The sequence below is a fragment of the Perissodus microlepis genome, chromosome 19 (assembly GCF_051167445.1).
Source record: "Perissodus microlepis isolate ML-2025 ecotype Zambia chromosome 19, ASM5116744v1, whole genome shotgun sequence".
NCBI lineage: Eukaryota > Metazoa > Chordata > Actinopteri > Cichliformes > Cichlidae > Perissodus > Perissodus microlepis.
Window position 1 is genome coordinate 28,458,590 of NC_140479.1, and position 24,592 is coordinate 28,483,181.

At 42.2% G+C, this 24,592-nt stretch overlaps 1 protein-coding gene across 2 annotated transcripts; it reads right to left on the bottom strand.

Moving 5' to 3' along the window:
- Positions 1 to 786: 786 nt before the first annotated feature.
- Positions 787 to 21,155, bottom strand: ccdc9b (coiled-coil domain containing 9B). Of its 2 annotated transcripts, XM_084914338.1 has the most exons (15): positions 20,885 to 21,155; positions 20,429 to 20,746; positions 17,125 to 17,232; positions 16,925 to 17,029; positions 16,174 to 16,329; positions 13,381 to 13,530; positions 10,589 to 10,651; positions 8,943 to 9,121; positions 7,048 to 7,097; positions 6,911 to 6,958; positions 6,722 to 6,818; positions 4,935 to 4,968; positions 4,229 to 4,832; positions 4,037 to 4,119; positions 787 to 3,718 (listed from the first exon to the last, which is right to left on the bottom strand). In XM_084914338.1, the coding sequence occupies exons 1-15, from the start codon at positions 20,894 to 20,896 to the stop codon at positions 3,692 to 3,694; spliced, it is 2,034 nt and encodes a 677-aa protein (XP_084770464.1). In that variant the 5' UTR covers positions 20,897 to 21,155; the 3' UTR covers positions 787 to 3,691. The 2 variants fall into 2 exon arrangements, with proteins under 2 accessions (XP_084770464.1, XP_084770465.1); XM_084914339.1 differs by lacking the exon at positions 20,429 to 20,746 and having other exon boundaries at positions 20,885 to 21,148.
- Positions 21,156 to 24,592: the final 3,437 nt, after the last annotated feature.

Sequence of the window (24,592 nt, forward strand, 5' to 3'; positions counted from 1 at the left end):
TACTGCTTTTACCTCTATGAAACAGCTTGGAGTAGCGACTATTTTCTCATAGGCAAACGCCAAACCAAAGCACCACAACAGAAGGGTTGCAAACCAAAAAAGGATGACAGGCCTCGACATCGTCTTGCTTTAAAGCTGCTTGGACCAAATGTTGATCTCTTTTTTAAAAAATTTCCTCAGGATAGCGAGCCTCTCTCCACTGCAGTGCACAGCTGACATAATCCCACACTGCACTTCAATTCTCTAACACAGCCTACAGGACTTATTTCCATAATATCAACACCCCCACTTTGGTGCGCTATTGTGTCAAACCCTTCAAACCATTAGTTAGCTTATAGCATTAAAGTGTTACAGCTAACTATTTTTTGTGCTCTTGTGTTAAAAAGTAAAAACAGTGTACAGCAGGTCACAAGCTCAAAGGCCTCAAAGGTAGAGCGCTGCCATGGAGACAGACTTGTGAGGAGATAATTAAAACAGTAGCACCTATGGGATCCCACCTGCAGGGCTGAGAGAAAGCTGTGTCTAATGCAACAACTCTTCAGAGAACTCATGTGAAGTTAATCAAATTAAACATGAAAGCAGAGTCTGTAGGCAAGAAGTCAAACTGTATGGACGGTTGGTGCTGCAGCGTGCTGTCTTTATCGCACTGGTCCTCCGATAACTTATTAAGAGTGACGAAACAAAAGAAAAACCTGCACGCAACAAATTCATCGACTACTGTGCGTTGGCTCAGGTGCACGAGTAAAGTGAAGTGAACAGGGTGACAAAACGATGCCAGCCAGAGCCTTTGAAACACAGAAAATCTTTATTCATGTGGCGTATGCTTCGTTCCGAGCGGTTCAGCAAATGAAGACATGTTGCACATGGACTCAATTTAGAGCGAGTACTCTGAGCAGCAAAAAAGGCTGGGATCACACCTCGAAATGCAGCACACACGCATACACAGGCACATCTAATTACAACAGTGCGTGAACACACGTGGGGGGTACTTGCACACTCCCCGCGAACCAACTCATCTCACCTCAGAAACTTGACATTTAAGGAAGGTGACAGTGCAGATGTTAAACTGAATGAACAAGGACTAAACACTTACATATAAAATGCTCTATGATTGATTTTCTTCCACTACATGAAATCTCACAGGGAGATTTAAAAAATACTTCAAAGGGAATCAGTGACCTGTTTTTCACACAGATGTTTCCTTCTACTGATAGATTGCTATCCACATAATACAGAATAAGGCCCCTTCTTTCTTAATGGATGGACTGGCTTCAAACATTGTGGCTCGCTTCTTGCTTTTTTGATTTTATGTAACCTCCGTAGACACAGACAAGACCGCAGCTCAGAGCATGTCCGCTGTGTTTTCCACTTACAGTTACATAACTGTTTACTACACGGTGGCATTGACGAAAGCCAAAAACTTCTTTGAGGACAGAGCTCCTTTAAGGCGTCTTAATATAACTGTCGCTTCTTACCAAAATAGCATCAAAGGCTGGCAATAAATTTTAAAAAGGAGAAAAAAAAAATACGACTCACAGAGAAACAGCTTGAGATTTACTTGGTAACATTCTCCTGTCCGAAGCAAATAAATAAAATAAATGAGGCAGTTAATATACAAACCATAAATTAAAGTACACCTTCAATAGCTGAAGAAGCCAATATGCAAGGCACAACAACTGGCTAAGATATTAATCAAGGGAAGCATTTCAAAAGATATTAGGCTCTATTTCACAAACATAATGCAGAACAAATAATACAAAAGGGAATTTCAGCTGAATCCCAGCATTCTCAATTCACCCAACTCAAAAAATGCTTGAATTATATTTTTTCCCCCCCACTCACAGGGGCCCAAAGACCAGAATTTGTACACTGTTTGTTTAGAATCAGCTAACATAGTACATTACAATCCTAAATTAAGTGCCTGGAAACCAAAGCATAACATAAGAAGAGTGAGGAAGACCGGATCATCGGGATTCAGCTGTAAAACTGTGCTTTAGGGAACACAACAATAAGTTTCTACTCTGCAGTGTTATAAATCAACATTTAAACATCCAAATGTTTTCAAATGTGTTATGCTTTGCTGTCAGCTGGCTTTTTATTTTAACAATAAAGGAGTACACTAGTGAGTTATGTCATCTTACAACTGGATCACATTTATTTCTTTCTAAACCTAGTTCTGCATTAAACAGAACGGGGAAATTGGCTCTTCTAGATGGCCTCCTTGGGCAGCGCTGCAAGCTACTCCAGCGTGGCTGCTTTTTTTTTTCCATTTTTCTTTTTTAATTGAGTTAAGGCTTTTAGAAAAAGAACGGCATTTTCAGGGCGCCATCTGATCCAAGTTCCAGTGGTTTGGACTGAATGTTTTACTTCTGACGCCTTGGGATGTTACAGTAGAACTCTGTGCTGATCGTCTGAGTGTGGGGGACATATTCATGGTGCACAACGCTCATGACTGTGAAAGAAAGAAGAAACGAGCATGTTCTGGATGTCCTGTCTTAAGGCTCTGACAGGGTAAATTTTTCTTTTTCAGGCTGCCCTTTGCTCTCTGGGATCCAGTTCCCCAGTGCTGATCCCCCCCCCCACACTGTGACACAGAAATGTCTACTTCCTCTATTTTCCCCGGTGAAAAGTAGTCGGACCACAAAGCAATGTAAAAACAGCAGGCACAGTGGATGTGGCTCAGAGCTGCACAAGGAGACGACCTTGATAAGTAAAAAGGCCAAATTTAAATCAAGTAGATTTCTGCCACTTATGGGCAGAGTTGTGAGGTTTCATGACTGCAAAGCTGTCATCCCCAAATTCAGATAATCTTAACCAGAGTATGACATCATCAGGCTCCTGTCTTGATATCAAAAATCAGTGGCGTGCTCCTTTCAATGCTCTTAATAGCAGAAACATTTACAGCATGTCAGTAGTAACATTTTGTAAACTTTGGACTGTCTTGGTCACTGGCCAAAGACATTAGGGTTCAAATGTGCGTTTTAACCATATACCGATTTCATACTTCTTAAAGGCTATTTATGGATGCTGGAAGCAGTTAATAAATAATATCTATTTGTCTACTACCTTTAAATGTAGAAATAAAAACTCTACTGGAGGTCTGCAACTATGTATCGTCATATATTACAATCTTTATTCAGTTACTGAAAAGTTACTCAGGGACTACAGCTGAAAAGTAGCTTTTAGCTATATCCGGTACAATATATTTATTGTGCATCGTCCCTGCTAAATAAGCTAAATAAATTAAAAAATATACCTCTAAGGCAGAATCAGGCACTAAGTAATTAGACTGTGGCTTGGTTTAATGTCAAGGGCTATCTAAATTTAACCGATTAGCTAGCCTCCTGATATGTACCTCAACATTTTCATACAAATGTGTAAACATTCAGTGATATTGCACTCAAGCAGCGTACTTCCATACAGAAAGAGATGTCAGTACACATGTTTTTGTACACATAAAGTGCTCAGATGTTAAAAAAAATAAAAAAATACTAATAATAATCGAGCGGGAAAAAGGTGTCTCACCATTCATGTGTCACATTTGAGACAAAAATTCAGCTCCCACAGCAAAATTAAACCACAGTTTTGCCTGTAAGCTATAAACAGTGTTGCAAACGAGCTACTTTGAAGCAAAAATAATGCATCCAAATGCTGTGTTTTGGTTTCAGTGTTTATATCCAGAAAACGTCAGTTAAACAATTTTCCCATGTTCGCGTGCCTGCAAAAACAAACAAAAAAGAGAGAGAGAGAAAAGGATAAAAATTACCAACTGTAACTTTCTGTATTTTACATTTAGTGTATTTTCTCATTCCCCCCTCAGTATGAACGATCATACATTATCTGTTCAGGTGGAAGATGAAATGAAAAACCATTCTCATGAGACCATTTCTCCTGCATTCCAGCAAGACTCAGAGAGGCTGAATTAAAATTGGATAATACACAGCTGCAGTGCAGATATATTGCTCTCCTCATCCTTTTAAATCCCCATCCATTTGCACTTCCCTCCATTTGCACATCTATTGATTCTCACACTGACCTTGTCACTGCTGGTGGAGTGTGTTGGGTGTGTTTCTCCAGACTCCAGGCTCAGAACAGACAGACCAGAGTCTATCAGCTCTTCTGTGAAAACAAAAGCACGGTTAGTTTACTTGGAACATCCACACACGCAGCCAGGAGAAAAATAAATAAATAAATTTAAAAAATCAGGCTCGCTGAAGTTCAGGCGTACCCGTGTTTGTGTTGCTGATGTTGCACTTGGGAAGTTCCACAGGCTGGATCTCATGTAGAGGGGTGCAGGCTTTTTCAGCAGGGGGGGAGCTGGGAGCTGTGGGTGGGCTGCTGTCCTTTTTAGTGCAATCAGTTTCAGATCCCTGCTGCTGTGCAAAAGAAGGTGCAGCTGGCCCACCTCCTTTATCCTGAAGACTCCCATCATCCTGCTTGGCACTTTCAAGAGGCTGACGTGGCCTCTGCATTTCATGCTTGTTCTTTTTAGGTGAGGAAGCTTTCAAAGAGCTGGGACCTCTGGATTCTGACTCTTGAGACCCCGTGGTTTGCCTTGCATGAGACCCCTGGATGAGTTCCTCAGAGAAGCGCACTTTCTTCTCCAAACCCCGAGAGGACGAAGCCTCTGCCTTCTCCTGAGTCGGGATGTCCTCTCTAAGGATAGCAGCCGACACCGAGGCTGCTGATTCACTCGCTTCTTCGGGCGTGCTCAGTGAATCCGGGCTCGGTGACTGCTTTGTTTTTGCGTCCTGATCTTTCAGCTCGTCTGCATTAGCGTCTGTGAGGGCATCAAGTTCCTCAAGGAATTCCTCCAGCGTCGTCTCAGGCATCTAAAAGATGAGATCAAAGCGACAAACAGGAGTGTTTCTTGCTAAATGGATGTCTTTTATTATTCACTTTATAGCAGGGTCAAAAGAGGTTTCACCTCTCACCTGCAGGTTCTCTCCATCATCATTTGCCTGCCATCTGAAAAAAGGGTATTCAGAAACAAAAAAGCAGTGTGTTGTGAATCTCTTTTTCTTTGCAAGTTATAGCATGCTGTAATATTGTATATAACAATCAGCAACAAGAGTAAATAACACAGATCATTTTTATTACAATGCAACGTTCAGCTGGCAAAGTTTGGGTCCTGGCACTCGTGTGGTACTTTGACACATACCGCCCACTTAAACATTACCGCAGAAGAAGCACACCCCCACAAGCTTTCTACAATGGCACCACAGCATCTCACCCTTAGCAGGACATGTCACACCACAAAGCAAAAACAGTTCAGGACTAGTTTTTTTCTTTGACATTAAAAGAGCACAAAGCTCTCAGTTAGCCTTCAAATGGTCTGACTGAGCATCTGTGGGATGTGCAGCAATAAGCCCCATTTACAGGTCGCCCTCAGAGATTCCACGTGTATGACCTGATGGGTCAGACGAGACTGCTGCAGGCCATTTCAGTGTTATAACAGCATTTGCTTCTCAGTCACATACATGCTCAAAAACCAATGACTACACCATGAAAGGTGATGACCACTGGGAGTCACATCAGGTGATTGTCCAAGGACATGTGGAAAGCAAGAGCTGTGATTTGAGGTTGGGGCTCAGCCTTCCGAGGCACAGACACACACCGGTCTCAGTTGTTGTGATTGTAATGGCTTTTCACGCATGAACTCCAGACAGTGTCAAGAGACTCGGGCTGGGACACTGTCCTCAGTTGCCCTTTGTCACATGTAGACTCAGTACTGGATATTGTGTGTTTTAGGTAAGGGTGCTGTCTGGGTAGAGCATGCAGCAGAGCACGAGATGACCACTTGCTAGCTGTGAATTTAGCAGATTATTAAATTTTCCCTTTTTTCCTCACATCAGCGATAGGAAATCGCACCAACTTTGTACTAAGGAACTGGTGAGCTAAAGACTGTTTAACACTGTTTCATGTTTAATTCAGCTACAGCAGACATTAAAGTTCTGACACGCACCTCCATTTGGATAATATCCAGAAACATCGAGAGCTGCAGTGCATGTGTGAAAATGGCTTTGGTGGCCTGTGGGCTGCCTTTGCCCACACTCAAATCTGTTGCCAACTGTAACAGCAGCACAGCCTGATAACAGGAATCTCACACCCGAGTGCTGTTTTACAGAGCCCCCCCCCCTCCCAAATACTTACCTACTTTTACAGAGACATAAAATAATCTTTCTCACTCCAAGTCCACACAGTGCCTCACTTTCAGCTCTGTGGCTGTGGATTTTTTGGACATTATGATTGCATTACAGCGCACCCATGGCCTTTTCCACCAGCACCTACTCAGATCGGCTCAGCTTGGATTTTAGGGTTTTCTCATTAGGTGTAGTACTTAGTACCAGGTACTTGTTTAGTACTTGATGGGGTTCTAAGCAATCTGAGACAACCCCAAAATGTGATGTCAACAGGCTGCATCCTCACCACCAAGTGGTGTTTCACAGCAGAGGGGAAACTGTGGAGGGTGGGGACAGAATGAGACCTTCTGGGTTATTTAGTCAGCTGCCACCACTTCTAAATTAAGTCTCATGACATCCAGGGAAATTTGTACATTAGGGCACAGTGCAGAAAAACAACATGTCTTTCCACATCCGTTTTACGTGCTGCATTAGTCATGCTGATGTTTCTCGTAACCGCTAATTGAAGCTATGTTGAAAAACGCTCTGATGGTTGAATCACCTTTGCCAGCAGCCCGTTGTGTTTAGCTGTTACTGACCTTCTGGCCCGCCCAGTCAGGCGATCTTTGCCTTTTGCTTTACTGCTCATCACTTGCACGTTTTTAGCTCCCTTGTCTTTGCCTCGCTTGTCATGAGCTAGGTCAGAAAAATACCAAAAGTTTAAAAGTCTAAACACTATAGGAGTATTTTATGGGATTTAACTGTTCACTAAATTATGTGGAGAATACCTTTTGAATCGCTGCCTGCCCTGGGTCCTCTTCTAGCATTTCTTCCTCCTGCAGCAATGTGATATGTCTTTTTTATGATTTGTTATGAAGCGTCTTACTCCTTACGTTCTCAGTAAGGTCTGTGTCTTTTGTCTTACCTCTACTGGAAGGCCCCCAGTCTCTGCCAGAGAGGGATTTGTCTGAAAACCTAGAAGCAGAGGTTTAGTTTTAGACAGTAACAAAACCCAGTGTGACTAATATCTCTATCATGTTCCAAAGTCTTTCATCTTTTTTCCCCGTCAGGCACTATAACATCTCATCTGCACAACATAAACGGCCATTTCAGTATATCACCTAACATCATTGTGGGCCTAGAGTTTAAGATTGTGCAGAGATTCCATTCCTACATTCGACATCCTCTGAAACCGCGTAAATTGTCGAATCAAAAACACATTTCCTCTTCTGTTCTTTCTCGGGAGCCTTGTTAATGCTTCGCCAAATAAGGCAAGGCATTTCCATCCCTTACCCCCCAGCTAAAAATAGCTGCTCTTTCCTTGTGCCTTTACATTTGGATACTTCCCTAAACAGCACATTAATTTACTCTGCAACTTGGTCAGTCTTTGTACAGCCACAGCTCAGTTTGTTTGAAATCTAACAAACAGTTCACAATAAACGAGTTGTATTTCTTTCCCGCGGTCAGTTTGGGGTGCTATCGTGTGATTTCCCCCACCAATGCGGGCAGCAGCCTGTAACGCTGTATGAAATGAAGCTCATGAACTCCTTCACATGAAAAAAGTTATATTAGGCATACATAAGTAACTGTTTGGTAATGTTTTAGCTGTGTAACATCGTCCTGTGACTTGGTGACAATCAGCCTTGCGATCATGTGTTAGAACATGCACAACATCCAGAAACCTCATCTAATGGATTCTTCACTGAATAATTTAACTACAAAGAGGCACAATGTTCTCCGGGGTTATTTTCTCCTCTTCTTCTGCCTAAGTGAAGTGAGCCTTTCAGTGAAGGAAGAATTTAAAAGTGAAAAGGGGAAACCTACAAAACTAATAACTTAAAAAAAAAAAAAAAATGGCCTTAGTGCTAATAAGACCATTTTTAGCCTGCATGGTGCTGCATACTGAAAATATCTTAGTACTGAAAAAGCCTTCTCTTAAAAGTGACAGTCCACTGTTCGACCTCCAAACCCAACATGGACTTTTTTGTTCTTTAAAGGAATTTATACTGCTTACTTCATTATACATGTTACCCCCAGACTCTCTTTACGAAGCATAATGTTTCTTCCTGTTAAAAGGAAGTTTTTTCTTCCCACTGTTGCCAAGTATTTGCTCGTAGTGGGTGGTCTGACTGTTGGGGTTCTCTTTGTTGTTGTGATTTGGTGCTATATAAATAAAATTCAATTAAGTTGAATTGTTTGGACAATCTAAAATCCTGGAGTCCTGGCAACATTTTCAACTAAATGACAGCAAAACTTTATTTGGCTTATCAAGCGCTATAGCTAAACTATAACTAAAAATCCTGGATAGTTCAACCTCTAACAAACAGCAGCTTTAAACCATCACAGAATTACAGATATAGAAACAGTTATCCACGCCTCAATCACCTCCCAGTTGGATTATTGTAACTCCCCATTTATAGGATTACCCAATTCTAGTCTTTTTCAGTCACAGATGGTTCAAAATGCAGCTACTCATCCTGTAAATCAGGGGTCTCCAACTCCAGCCCTCAAGAGCCACTGTCCTGCAGCTTTTAGATGCATCCCTACTCCAGCACAGCTGAATCAAATGGTGGAATTACTTCTTCAGCAATCAAGTTTAGCAAAGGCCTGGTAACAAGCCATTCATTTAATTCAGGTGTGCTAGAACAAGGATGCGTCTGAAAATCAGCTCCACAGTATTTCACTGATCTCTGAACTTCATATTTTGCCATATTTTGGTTTAAAATGTTATTATTTTATTTCTTTTTTAGTCCTTCAGCTTTAACAACTACAGCCAATGGGAATATGAATGTAAACCTTTAACTCTTTAAAAAGTCTTACATATTGTCAGTTTTATCCATGTCCCACGCTCGTCTCCACTGGCCCTTGGCATTTTTATGGCGTGCCACCCTCTCCCTGTCAATCTGCTCGCGCTCCTTCTTCCACCTTAAATATTCCTCCTGCTCCTCTCTCGATGTGGGGACGTTGAGGTCTGTGATGGCCTGCAGGTTCTCGATATCCTATGTGCATGCAAAAGACAGCATTTCAGTGTATAAAGTTATAATAATGGATACATATACAGATCTGTGGGAACCACAAATGTGTGTATTTCTGCTACGTTGATGTATTTTGCATAACTTTAAGTGCTAACCACTGCCTCCCTGGGTAAATACCGATCAGTGTTCCAGGAAAAGTACAGTTTATAGCAAATACAATTAGAAGCTCTTCCTCCATTCCCCTTTTAACCTATTTATTGATTACTGTGATGAGAGCAGAGAGGATTGCTGGCTAATAGTAAAAGGAGATCTGATACAGGCTCATTAACACATCAGAAAGGGCAGAAGCTGCTTGTGTTATAAAGCCTTCAAGCAAACCAAGACTAGAGATGTCACGAAAAAGACCAGCAGTTTCTGAGAGAGCGTGCTGATGTCTAGAAAAAAAATACATTTGTTGGATTTCTGAGTACCAGGAATGACCATAAAAATCTGTATTGAAGCTCAAAGCAGCAGCTAAAACAGTGAGAGAAAAAGAGATGCAACACAGTGCTGGTAAGAAGCTACAACAGGTCATGTTTTCCCCTCAGGTGAGGGCCAATCAAATCGAAGTAAACATGTTGCCCTCCTGCCTACACTTATTGGAGAACATGGCATCTGTCCTCATCCTGTTTTCCACCTCGTCTCTCCTTGCTCTGCGCTGGCCCTCAGAGGACATCAGGGGTCACACGGGAAGACGGTTTTCACATGTTCCAACAGGCCATGATCTGCTGCCGCCCCAGCTGCTAATTAAATTTTTTTTTAATTTTTTGCCTCTGTGGGGACTCAATGGGATGTTGCCAGGAGCCAAAGAAGGCATGTTGGATATTACAAAGTGAACCTGGCCAGTTGCTGAGATCATAATCTTACTCAGTGACGGTTGAGCTTCCAAAAGCTGCACTGATTTAGGTCCATATGGTATATTTGTTACACAAAAGTGTAACACACTTTACAACATGATGAGGAAAAAAAATCTACATGGTATTTCCTTGAAATCTGTGTAGGCCAGGACTGCAGCAGCCAGAGGCATGAACAGCATCACTTGTCATGTGGAGAATCCGCCGTGCCTTTGAAGCCAATCCTTCCTGCCTCCCCAGTCAGTCTACTTATCGCACGCCAGATCTGTGAGACAGCTCTGAGCTACTCCAGCGAGGCTGACATGCAAGCCAGCGGGAGGCAGATGGGAAGAAGCGCTAGGAAAAGGGGCACGTGGATGGCAACGTGTTGTGCTGTCTGTGTGTGTTTGTGATGTGGACAGAGCGCATATTTGCATTTGCTATTCTCTGTGCTTTGTATGCTAACGTAGTGTTGGTGAAAACCTTGTTTTCACAGACTGATCATCAGCAAATTACGTGGTCACGATGAGCTGAAACTGCAGTCCTTTGAGCTGAGAGAGGTTAGACACACAGCATCTAAATGTTTACATCTGTGTATGAGGGGTTTTTTTTAATTTACCTGGCATTGCTCTGACACCCCGTGATGCTCCTCAGTGTGCTTCTGCCCCTGTTTGACCTCATCCTGTCAGAGAGGAGAAATTAAAAGATGAGCTTAGCAGTTATAAGTGTGACACAGCAACTTGTTGCTCGCTAATTAAACACGGTTGTAAAGAATCGCTTTGCTGCTGTCACAATCAGGCCACTGACTCATCCATTAGGAAGGACTGAGAGGTCTAGACTGCCACCCAGTGGTCTTAAAGTGTAATGGCACAACTCTGCACAACAGCTTCAATTATAATGTAATTTCTGTCCACTCTGCAGGGGGCAATTCAATTCAATTCAATTCAATTTTATTTATATAGCGCCAAATCACAACAAAAGTCGCCTCAAGGCGCTTCATAGATACAGAGAGAAACCCAACAATCATATGACCCCCTATGAGCAGCACTTTGGCGACAGTGGGAAGGAAAAACTCCCTTTTAACAGGAAGAAACCTCCGGCAGAACCAGGCTCAGGGAGGGGCGGGGCCATCTGCTGCGACCGGTTGGGGTGAGAGAAGGAAGACAGGATAAAAGACATGCTGTGGAAGAGAGACAGAGGTTAATAACAGATATGATTCAATGCAGAGAGGTCTATTAACACATAGTGAGTGAGAAAGGTGACTGGAAAGGAAAAACTCAATGCATCATGGGAATCCCCGGCAGCCTACGTCTATTGCAGCATAACTAAGGGAGGATTCAGGGTCACCTGGTCCAGCCCTAACTATATGCTTTAGCAAAAAGGAAAGTGGTGGAGGGCAGACTGCAGTTACCAGGTAGCTGACCTTGGAAACCACCTGGCGGTTTGCAAATCAAACACAGCTTATTAGAGGTACAGAATTGTGCTAATTTCTATTCTGGTGTAGTTCTGATTTCAGTGATGCGCTCTGGTGAACACAGAGGATGAGTCATGTTGCTATTAACAGCAACACTCTAACAGCTGAGGGAGGATGGGGGACAATAGGCACCGGGGAGAGCGAGTGGGCTGGTAACACACCTACGGGCTGGGACGCCCACACGATCATTCACACGCCCACATCCAGAGAGAGTATAGCTCACACATACACAAAGACCCCCGGGTACCTCTTTTCTCTCTCATCCCACTACTCCATCTTCCTCTCCCTTTTTCTTGGCACCTTGCCGGGTCTGTCTCTTCGGTAGCATAATGAGCCTTTTCAGAGTGAGAAGGCAGTTGAATGTTAATTAGATCAAATCGGCCCTTTCAGGATGGTGGGAATAGGGAAACAATCGTGCCAGAGGAGTGTGGACCACTTAAAGTTTCAGGAAAAAGAAATGAGGGGAGATTGAAACAGATGGCACGGTTGCCAAGTGTCTCTCTCTCTCTCACCCTCCCCTCTGTTCCTCTCCGTCCGACTGCATTTCCTTACCCCTGTCACTCTCTCTCGTGAGCGTGAGCAGTCTGGTCGTGAGGTTCCTCCAGGCTGCATGAGACACCGCTGCACAGCCACACCCCTGTCTCTCAAAGAGTCATTATTTATTTCCAGGGTGTCTCTCGCTCTGTCGCGCACACACACACCCATACCCATCAGATAATTATTTTAGAGGCAGGGCAGTGCAGTAGCAATGTGCACCTCAGCGTGAACCAACGCAAATATTTTTTTAAAGCTTGCCAGATGGATCCATGGTATGTTCTCCTACGGTATCACCTTTTAGCAGCTTTCTCCCCCGCTGCTCTCATATAAACCTAGTGAAATGACACAGGTTACGTAAACCAGGTCTCTGGGATTCACAGATGACTGGTGCACTGGAGCCCTGGCTACTGTTCAAGTGCTGATTCAGTCCACATGATAAATGGGGGGGGGCACAGACCTAGTGGGCCAGAAATAAAGGCAAAAAGAACAATGTGTTCAGCCCATAGATTCAGTGCACATTAACCCAGACGGCCCAGTGAGCAGCACTTAGTGTATCGGCCAATCGGTAGCAGAGATGCACATTTTAGACTAAACCTGTACTTCTGCAACTCCTGCTTTCATGTCCCCTCCCTCCCACCCCCCCACCCCCACCCTATGACCAGATTGTGTCTGTGTTTACAGTGGCGAGGATCAGCTGCCTGTGCATCAGCTTATTTATTTCAGTCTGTGAGTGTGTGTGTCTGCGTCAGGCCTCAGACTGAGGCAGAGCAGCTGTTCCAGACTTTCTGCATACCCGGGGGGGTGGGAGGGGGGGCCAAGGTCAGTGCCAGTTTTGCATTTCACAGACGATGGCAGGGGCACACGAGTCCCTGCCTGCATTAAATATGGCATCTCAAGCAAACCGGAGTAACTTGTAAAAGTTAACTGTGGATGATTTTGGGAGATTCAGGTCAAGGTATATTCCTCAGTTTCCCTTTCACACGCGAAACACACAGCAGGAGATGACAGGAAATTCTTCATGCGGTTTACTCGAGGAAGTTGCCTCAATTGAATTTTTCACACGTACCTTTGTCGAGTGACATCTAGAGAAGATCAGAGCTGCAGCGTGTGTGTAAAAACAGCTCAAAAAGGTTGAAAACTTAGTTATGCAGAGCATCTGTTCAACCCACAGCTCTATTAGCCACCCTCTCCTTTCCTAATCTCACACCAGTCAGTCACAGCCCCGGTCCACCTCCTGTCAACAAACCATTATGCTCCATCACAGGGATGGAGGGGATGGGCCAGACAACATGTCTCATATCTATGTAAAACACGTCGGTGCAGCATGTGAGAATAAACAAAGGGAGGGGGGAGGGAGTGAGAGTGGAAGCAGGCAGGAGTGTTTGGTGTGTGGTGTGAACCTGTGGTGCTGAGTCTCTCTTGGTCATGTGAGATGGCTGCTTCGCCCTCCCCGCTGACTCCACACGCCTCGCCTGTCCATCATCGGCGGGGCTCTTGACGTCCACAGGGCCCGGCCTCTTCTCAGGCCTCTCACTCACCACCCTCTTACCCTGGAGAGTCAGTTACTCATATTATTAGCATTACATAAGTGTCAGTATGTGCTCTGCACTTCAATTTGAAACATTCATTTAAGGAGTCTCTTGTTTGTTTTTGGCCCACTTTGCACCAGAAAGAGGAAACCAGCGGCTGAACAAGCACGTTTAAGCTTGATAAGCTGTTGTTAGAATTTATTTAATATTACTTTCTACACCAGGATCTTTTTCTACGTAGCTGACGCTGGTAACTGTGCAGGGGCGGATCTAGCAAAGTTTAGCCAGGGGGGCCGATAGGGCATGAACAGGGAAAAGGGGGCACAAAGACATACTTTTCTTTCTTATTCTCATTTAAAATATCTAGCTTTTAATAAATAATTATCTGAATCTTACACCCAAAGTTTTAATCTGATGTAAAATGTATAGAAGTCCATTACTGTATATAGTAACTGTTAAGTCTAATATACCCTAGTAAGCTGTAGTACTTTTTCCTTTGGGAAAGTACCATCTGTGCAGTCTGCAATTCTGTTGAAGAAAGATGTTGAATCTATTTAATATTTCTTAAAAAATAATTTATTTCTGTGCATTTTTTCCACACTGCATCAAATTAAAGTTGATTATGTCGATTAAGCATCATGAGGTGGAGGGTGGGGGGTGGTTCCCTATTTTTTTTTTTTGCTGGGAGTTGGCAACCCTATTAGTTAGGTTGCTTAATATTTCTGCTAACTACTCTTTAAAATACCAGAATAGGGAGGATGGAGTAGATTTAAGTTTATTAGATTGATCAGTATTGCTGAACTATGAAATATTTTGGGTGCAATGTATTTTTTACACACAGTATAACAGAATAGCTTTAGTGTTGTTGTTTATTTAAACTTGAGTATGAACTTATAGAAAATGCAGCAAGATATTAAAAAAACAGTTTTATTGATTAAAAAAACACTATATCGGATTCATATCGGTATCGGCAGATATCCAAATTTATGATATCGGTATAGGTATTGGACATAAAAAAGTGGTATCGTGCCATCTCTATTTTATACTAAATAATACAATAAACATGGTAAATACAAGCTGCAGATTGGTGTCAATTTAGCATGTGAACTAAGGATACATGGTTAAAGCATGTTGACCTCTCACTGAGTTAGGTTAAGGAGAAACCAACTCTGAATTAGATATGTATGTATTAGGGGTGCAACGATACTCGTATCGATATTGAACTGTTCGATACAGTGCTTTCGGTTCGGTACGCATATGTATCGAACAATACAAAATTTTTAATTTATTTTATCAACTTTCCTTCTGCTGTCTGTGTTGAGCGCTCAGTGGATCTGCGCTTGACAGTGCAGCCTAGGAGGAGTAGTCGAACGCAGATTCACTGAGCGCAGGGCAAGCTAGCGAGACAGAAGTTAAGCTCTCGTAGCAACATGGCAAATTGAACCTCCCCCACCCTCATTCAGATCTGGCGTTTGGAACTATTTTGGTTTTCATGTGACGTATGACCCTGAAGGTAAGCACGTCATGGACAAAAGTAAAACAGTATGTTGGATGTGCCACGCAATGCTCAATTACATGGGTGGGAGCTAGTGGTTAGCGCAGTTAGCTCGTTAACGTGTTGGCCGTCCAGCCCCACGCACGGGGCGATCCGCGGTAGCTCGTTAACGGAGATTTGCCGTGTTGTGGCGTTAACGTCATTTCAGATTAACGCTGACAGCACTAGTGGGAACACAACGAATATGACTGCACATTTACTCCGACAGCATCCTAGTGCAAAGACAAGTGGAAGCAGACAAAACAACAAGCACGCATGCTACAAACTTTACCCGAGTCATTTAGACAGCCGTTAGCACAGGATTCTCCTTATGGGGACCTGATATGTTTAATATGCTGCTGAGAATATAGCCCAGAAGAAGCGTATAGTATAGCTTTTATTTTGGAAAGAGCCATTTCTCTGTAATAAACTCTCTTTTCCAAAGATGAGGGATTTCTCCATCAGATAGATTTATTTTTTTATTACTTTGTTGTTTCAGCAACATTAAATTTAAAAACTGTACTTTTGAGTTAAAATATATATTTATAATTTTAATAAATGACAAATTAAAAAGGCATGAACATTTTTTTTGTATCGAAAAAATATCGAACTGTGACACCAAAGTATCGAACCGAACCGTGAATTTTGTGTATCGTTGCACCCCTAGTATGTATGTATGTATGTATGGATGGATGGATGGATGGAGATCCAGTTGCTTTGTTGTGTTATATTTTGATTTGCTGGCCCGGTGTGGCTCCAAGACTTCTAAGGGACACTTTAGAAAGTTGTTCTAAGAGATCTATTTCATCCTGCTATGAAATGGTTCCACCTCATTGTTCAATAAGTCCATTGAGATTTTCCCACACAGCCATCCCATGGTTTACAGAGTAGAGATCCAGAGTCTTTTAAATGCGCCAACACTCTTTTGGATGCACATTCTTGCCTATGCAAGAAGAGCTCATGGAAAAAAAAAAAACTACCAGCAATATTTGTAATTCTTAAATTACAGATCTTTATAAAAACGTTTTGTGACATTCTTCCTTGTTACAATATAACTAGACTTTAAGCTACATGGGGTTTTGGCTCTCCTGTACTGGGTCCTCGTCACTTTTTCCTTGTAGTTAATTTACCTTTTTGCCAGCCATGGTGACCGTTAGTTGCTTCCTGTGTCCTCGGCCAGCAGTCTGTGGAGGAGCCTCTCCCCCTCTGTCAGGTCCGGCTTCCTGCTGTCCCTTCCCAGCTGGTGAACCGCCACTGAATGGCTTTGTCACCACCACACGACTATCCTGCTTCCAATCAAAGAAAAGGACAGTCTATGAAATATATGAAATATTGATGTAGTTAACAGCATTTCTTCTTGAAAACAGATGGGTTCTATCAAATGCAAAGACAACACTGTGGGATATTAGTTAATGTAGCTTTTTTTAAAAACCAGGGGTGTCAAATATAAGGCCGGGGGAGCAGAGACTCCAAACCGGCCCACTGGACATCTTTGAAAAATGTGAAAAATGTGAAAATATTTTCCTTTTAATTGTATTCTCATAAATTGTACAGCATTTCCTACTGATGGAGACCTCCCCCACAGTCTTTAATACAACACCAAAGTAATAAATAAACATTTAAATAACAGAAATTCCTGTTTTTTTTTCTTTTTTTTTGCACATTAATAAAACTTTCCACTTGAGGAATGATGTACCAGAACGTTTTCTGTAGTTTAACTTATTTCATGTATTTTTTATAATTTAAGCCCAAAGAGTCAAGCGGATAGATTTCCTTCATTAAATAGAGCAGCATTTCTTATTCAGGCACTAAAACTGAGACGTGTTGGGATTTTGAATTAAAGATAAAACTATTATTATCATTATTTTTGCTGACACTCACACTAGTGGACTTGCTGATTGTGATGGTAAGATCGTCGGCTTTGCCCTTCCGGCTCTGCAGTGCCATTCCTTCCTCTTCTGCTCTTTTCCTGTCCTCCTCCACCTCCTACAAACAATAAAGTAATTAGGAAACCTGAAAGAGTTGCAAGCTCCACACATGAGACCTCAGAAGCTTTTCTATATGTGAAGACTTCTTCTCACCTTGTACCTCTTCATGAGAGCTTCATTCTTCCTGCGGAGAGCCTCAATCTTCTTGTCCAGCTCCAGGTCCTTCTCATGATCCCTCTTAGGCATCATGTCACTGGAGGTCTGGGATGAGACATTTATAGGTATTCATTAGAAAAATAAAAACATTTACATTTCATCGGATTGATCTTATTTTGAGGCTTCTATGGCTTCATTAAACCTGGTTTTCTCACAGGTGGGGTGCCGTGTGAAGTTTAAATAAAACAGAATGAAATGATCTGAACCCTACTGTTCACTGGAAATAAAACAAACAGGATATGGCACAAGCTCAGAAATAACCCAGTCTCATGTTGAAGTTCATGCATCCAACAGGTTTCACAATTCTTTTAGGACCGGAGTAATGTTACCACTTTGTTGCATCACTTCTTCTTTAAACATTTGTGTGGGAACCTAGGAGACAAATTGCAGTCATTTTGACAGTGAAAGGTTTCTTATTTTCCAAACACAGCTGTGTGAAAAAGAACACTTACTGCTTCCCCACAAATTACAAGTAGAATCCAGCTGCTGCCAATCAAATGCACCAGATTAAAAAGAACATCACCAAATGTGTCCACCTCTATAGAGGCAGAGGGGTTTTGGCCGTTAGCTGGTATGGATCACCTCAAGATCAAACTATACAATACTCAGAAAAAATACAAAAGAAAAACCCAAGAGCTTCATCTGGGACACCACAGGCCTCAGTTAACATGTTAAAAGTTAAAGTTTGTGACAGTAGCTTTGCAAAGCTACATCTGAACAAACCACAAGACCTCTGAAACAGTGTCTTTTGGACAGGCAAGATTAGTGTGGAGATGTTTGACCATAATACAAAACTGCACGTACCAGCACACCAGGACCTCATGGCAACTGTCAAGTACGGTGGTGGAGGGCTGATGACTTCGGCCTGTTTTTCAGCTATAAAACCTGGACACCTTGAAGTCCACGAGCTCCTCTATATACCAAGGAATTCTAGAGTCAAATGTGAGGTCATCTGTCTGATAGATAAAGCTATAAAGCTCATGCAACAAGACAGCAGCAAATCTACCACAGAATGGCTGAAAAAAGTAAAAGAACCAAGGTGTTGTAGCAATGTCCAGACCTCTAACTGAAATACTGTCGTACAAGTTTCAAAGGACTCCATTGAGACCTCCATAAACTCTCTTGACTCTATTTTAACTGCTTACATGCCTTTTAGCACTTGGACCACTTTACTGCAGAGCCATGGAGAATCATCAATGTTTCTAACAAGCTGTTTTTTTGTGTGTGTGAAACACTTTCATTATTTAACAAATTTAATTTGCACCACAAAAAATAGTCTAGAAATGAAAACCTTTTGTTAGCAACTGATCTATACTAAGCAATGAGCAAATAAGATTACAAACCAAACCATACACACCTGCTTTAGCAGTGTAAAGAATTTGATATTTATTTTTCTAGACACATTTATCAATAAAGAACAAAATGCCTACATTCAGCACTCAGCTCTATTCTTGTATTTCTGTATATATTGTGAGTTTGACCATAATTACAATGACATTTAAATAAGCAACTGCAACAATATAAAACCTGCTTACAAGCAGAGGAGAAACCAAGGCTGCAGGTGAAGTAACCATCAGCTGATCAGCTAGACTGACAATCATTAAAAAGGCACCTGTGTACATCAGTGTGCAGCAGTGTGCACACTAATAACACACTAATAACACTGATAGATCCTCACACCCACCACAGATGGAGCATTCATCATGAAGCTCAGTTACACGAGCTGAATGCATATGCAGACCAAATTTAAATACCCCAATGCAATCAGCAGGGCACAAATAGAGGCTCCATACTGAAAATGTGCTCCATGTGCTCTTATAGAGCCTGCTTCCTTCAGAGAGAACCTCACTTTATCATATTATACCAACTGCAACTGTAAAAGCAAGGGCAGGCATTAAGTTAAAGGACTCTTAAATGTGCACAGATGTTCACAGAGCAGGGACAGTGAAGCATCAGATTTCTGCATGAAAAAGAGCTAATTTCCTTTAACCTGCAGCAGCTTAGCCTCCTGTTCCCTCCCTCCCTCCCTCCCTCCCGGGTCCAAAGTGTGGCTCAGAAAACTGGTGAAACAGGAGCACTCCTCTGGAGCCCAGCGGCTAAAAGAGGCTATGCTACCTTCTTTAAAGCAAACAGTAATTCGAGGATATAGCCTCAGAATCTGATAAAAGCAAAGTGCAATCTTTCTCATCGCCACTGGGGGGACGATTCCAAAATCAGGCAAATTATATAGAAGTCTGTGAGAAAATGATCCAAATAATCCATTTATTTATGACCTAAATGTAGGTCACGAATATGAGTTTGTTGTTACAATTGCTTGCTTAAACTCTTATGTAGCACAACATTGTGTTGATTTTGTAAACCGTGGCTTAATTTAAAATAAAAGACACAATAAAGTCCTGCACAAGTTTGAGTGTGGCTGATGTGATACACAAATATAGAATAGAATAGAATAGAATAGAATAGAATAGAATAGAATAGAATATGTGCCAAAGCTATTTTTAAAAATAGAGCAGACTTGTCATTTCAAGACTATTTCAATTCTCGGTACTTCTTCTCTTATAGCAAGCCAACACCATTTTTCTTAGAAAGAATTCAAACACAAACAGCAGTACGGGATTAAATCTGAATGAACAACATTCACTGTCAAATCAATCAGCTACGTGTCTCCCTCTTTGAATCACTGCTGGCATCATCTGTTGTTATTCACAGCTCTGGAGAAGTGACAGTAACGCCGGCAAATAGAGAATTTGCCACTTCTGCTTGTTTGCATCTGTGAGGAAAACATAATTCATTTTGAAGTGTCCTGTTCTCCACTCTCTGCATAAGTGACTCTGAGGGGTCAGACCATCCTGACATGCACAGGAAGTAGATGTGCCAAAGTGAGTCAGTCATCCTCCACTGCTGCTTCACTGACGACATACAAGTCAAGGTTTCTAGCACATAATGATGACTCACTGTGAGGACCGCAAGGAATCTATTCATGTTTTTTTTTCCATCACTGCAAGGAATGGCTGCCACTGGGATGCTGAATAGTTGAATTCACACTGAGCTCTCAAATCGGCCAGACTTTTTGCAAAATGATGGCAACTACATATCCTGAAATCGTCTGGGAACCTGCAAAAAGCTCAGCGGTTGTGGAAAAAGTTTGGAGTCATTCAAAGGGGTGAACAGGCTGGAAAGTGGTTACCTCACTGCTTCTAGTTGTCAGGGTACCCAAACACAACAGACCATGAGGACATACCACCAAGAATAGGCGCAACAGAGAAACTCGCTGTCGACTCCGATTCTCAGGGAGGCCAATGGCGGAGAGTGAAGCGAACGCCGGCTTCAACGAACCAAAAAGTGGGGAGAATCTTTGCAGAAATGGCAAACCTCTGGCTCCTGGAGACCTGTGACAGTGCAGCAGCACAGCTAACACCCTCACGCGATCAAACGGCACACAGACCCTGCCAGCGGATGGCATCCATGCCCGGACAGACGGGCAAAAGGGGGAGGAAGCGGCCTGTAGGGAGAAAGCTGCCAAGGCTCCCCCCCACCTCCTACCCGGCGATCCTGCCACCTACGGGAGCGACAGCAGGGGAGAGAAAGAGCCAGAGACACAGCTGAAACTGCGACAGAGCAGAAGAGGAAACGAGGGGGAACCTAATACTAAAAAAAGAGAGGGAGAGCGAGGGGGAAGAAGAGAGAAGGCACTCACTGGTCTTTCCATGTCAGCGCTGGGAGCTGGGCTGGGTCCAGGCGCAAGGCAGCCGTGGCGGCAGAGAGGGCTGGCTGGAGTCGACGATCATGCCTTGATTACAATGAGCCAAGTTGGGCAAGCAGCCAAGACGTCTAACAAATGCACAGAGCTCCCCTGTTAACGGATTTCACAGCGCCCACCCGCTCTCTCTCTTGCTCTCTCTCTCCCTCTCCAAGCCTCCTACCCGCTTGTCCTCACTCCCTCCTACCCTCCCTCTCCCCCTATAAAGCACTTGCTCTTTCCCCTCCTCACTTATCTTCTGCTCGAGGCACGCCGGTTAAAACCTGTCACCCTCCGATCATGCGACGCACTCTGTGAATCTGAAATTAGCGCTATTGCTCAAATGACACTGTAATAAACAAAAATAAGCAACACCTTTTTTTTCCTATATGTGAATAGAACGCCACATGCTTGGCAACAAATCTGTCCGATTTCTCGTATGTTTTTATGCTTCAGACACTGGCAACATAATAACAGTTTCCCCTTTATTATCTAAAATGTAGACTAAAACTCGCTGATTCCAAAACTGGCACATAAACAATTGTGCCAAACAATGGTTTATTAAAACACAAAATACTACTCTAACCTTTTAAACAGAACTCCTTTCCTAGCTTATCATACCACTGTGTGGATCCAGGCATCACAGAAATATGATGCATGTGCTGTTTGTTCCCACTGTGGTTTCAGTAGCTCTTTTTCCCATGATGTCAAGACTACACGTTGAGAGTACTAAAGAAGCATCCTAAAGAAAGGTGCACTGCAGGGGGAGTGGGGGGCTTGCATTTCCCACCATTCTTCACACGCCGAGCGCTGCCTCTACCAAAGTCTGAGCGCTGAAGACATGCAACAGCCTGGCACACAAATAACACAGGCATCTGAAGAAAGGCGACAGCACTGAGGTCGGTCACTTAACACTCCGAGTCAGTGCTCTGCAATTTCCACTGCATTGTGGAAACAATAACACCATTGAAAGTTACAACTGGGAGCTGTTGCATTTTTGTCATATTCAAGTCCACATAGCTTTAATTCTGCACATATCAATCCTGCCAATGAGCAAAAAAAATTATATTTTAGAATAAATAAATATATATGATGTTAAGGCCCCTAATATATCAATATCAAAACTATTCTACTAAATGGGGAAGTAAGTTGTTAAATATTATAATGACTGCAAGGAAGTGTAATAGCAAGCTGTTATCAATCTCAGATCAGAGAGAAGCCTTACACTGACACTGTATTATAATTTAAGGGTTATGTTTACTGTCACTGGTGTGAAAAGGACCAAACATAGTAGAATCAGAAATGCCAAACCAATGAGGACCCACAATGCAACAGTCACATGTAAAATATAAAAACACCGTAGTACTGTAAGATTATTACAGTTAGTTACTTACAAGTAAAGTCAGGAAAAAGAAGCCGACTGTAAACTGAAATTAAAAAGGAATACAAAAATAAAACATTAATATAATGAAATATACAAAAATATAATGTGTGAGATGAGTGACTAATGGTTAGCTTAAAGCATCGTTACACTCTTTGAAAGTCAAAGCTTAAATGGCAAATACGGGGTAAGTTAAAGGCAAATTTATAAATTTCTTGCCCGACAGTTCAAATGCTATGCCTAAAACAGGCAGACAGAAAAATACACTCATGTCAACAGCAGCAGAACTCACCGCCATCGAGGATAACAGCAGACACAGGCTGCAATGTGACGTCATGTCCACCAGGTGGCGCCAAATCACCGTCAACATTAGCGAAGTTCCACGAGACGAGACGAGTTATTGATTTGAAAATAAATTCGTAGAAAATCATTCTTACGTCCTTTTGGTAGCGTTTGCACGAGTGTGTGTGATCATTCTGTCTGTAAGCACGATAACTCGAAAGGTTTTGAATGTTTTCTGATAAAACTTAGGAGTGTAGAGTGGGTCATGATAACAATGAATTAAAATCACATGGCTGACATCCAACAAGGTCTTCAAGGTCAATTTAATGACTTGTTGCCTGAAAAAGTGGCAAAAAAAACCCTCACAAGTGATTGTGATTCTCACAAGTGTGGTATGTATTGTCAACATCTAGAAAGTGGTGTTTAACGATTTAAAATATCATATGACATGTTACACAGAATACATCACACCTGAATTTGATTTAAATTTGTTTGAGTGCAGAAGCAGTGCAGAGAGTAAGAGCAGGTATAACTTAGATGATTCTGATCAGTTGCCAAAAACAAGCCACAGAAACCACAGATTTAATCCTCAAGCTTGTCCTTGAGGCAAACATTACAAAGCGTTAAATACAGGGCTGTGTTGTAAGCATCAAAATTGTGGATTTACTTATGAATGGGATTGCATAAAATGGTAAACACAGGGCAAGAACCAATGTGGTTGAAGTATTAGCAGTCTCCACCAGGGGACATCATAAGCTTTTAAGGTCTTAAGCTCAGACAGTCTTAAATTCACTCCATGAGACCTATCAGATTAAAAATTACATGCAGGTTATACAACAAATGCAAATACTTCTTGATAAGAAAATCTTAAGTTGCAGAAAAATTACGCATACTGTAAAAAGTATTGGTAAAATAAACATTTAACCAAATGGGATTGAAATAAAAAGGCCGGCTGGAAGCCTTGATGTCTCAGCCGGCAATAGCATTGTCAAGAGTCAGCCGGTCTTCATGTGCTTCTGTCTTGTTTCCACTTTTATGTGTTTATTACATCATTTGTCTGTACTATTTGTATTGTTTATGTAAAATAAGCAGTCCTCTGCAGATACACCACAGCTTTTTTCTTGTGGAGATAGAAAACAGTACAGGGATTATTTGAGATTTAATATAAGGTTTTCTGCAGTTGAACCAGGTGCTTTAGTATTTTCACAGCAGTAGAATGTTCACAACAGACACATTCGCGTTCCAGACATGCCCACAGGCTAGAAGACAATATCTGTACATCACAAAACAGATCAGTGAAATTGCTAAGAACTTTGGGTGTGTTGTTCAAAACTCTTCTGACGTCATCCAAGTCACAAGGCATTTGTTTGTCTGGCTGTATCACCAGATGTGGCGTTTCACCCCGGGGAAGTACCAAGCCTGAAGGTGGTGTTATGAACAAAAATCGGTACAGCAGTGTGTTTTCATGTACTGCATGAGGACCATTTAAACACCACCATAAAGCACTGCACTCAGATGGTTTAGACATTAACTTCAAATTATGAAGAGAGAACTAATGACCTTTGGAAAGTAAAAAGGAGAATCCAAAGAAGTGTTGGGCATACAGGTCTATACCGAATATCCATTCATGACAAGTAACGAGTAAAGTAAGGGATTACTATTGCAAAAACGGTAATTAGATTACTGTTACTTTCCCGTAGGAACGCTGCGTTACCGCGTTACTAAAACCATGATTTTTTTGCGAGAATGTCTCATGACAGTGACGTAAGCGAGTGCGACGTTCGTGACAACAGCTGTGTTCAGATCAACAATGGATCATATATCGAGGAGAGAGTATGAGCGTGCAGCGTTTAAAGCGTGGAAGTACTGACCTTACTTTGAGTTTGATTCTATAAAAAGTGACAAAAACATTAGCGTCCGTTGTGCGTGGGAAGAAAACTTTTTACAGCGAAAAAAAAACCCTAAACAAGCACCGAGTGCGCAACGACGTAATTGTCACGACC

Coding starts and splice junctions, on each gene's coding strand:
- ccdc9b (XM_084914338.1), bottom strand. Junction 17,030..17,124: donor CTCTCATGAAGAGGTACAAG/GTGAGAAGAAGT, acceptor TATTGTTTGTAG/GAGGTGGAGGAGGACAGGAA. Junction 4,833..4,934: donor ATGATGGAGAGAACCTGCAG/GTGAGAGGTGAA, acceptor CTCATCTTTTAG/ATGCCTGAGACGACGCTGGA.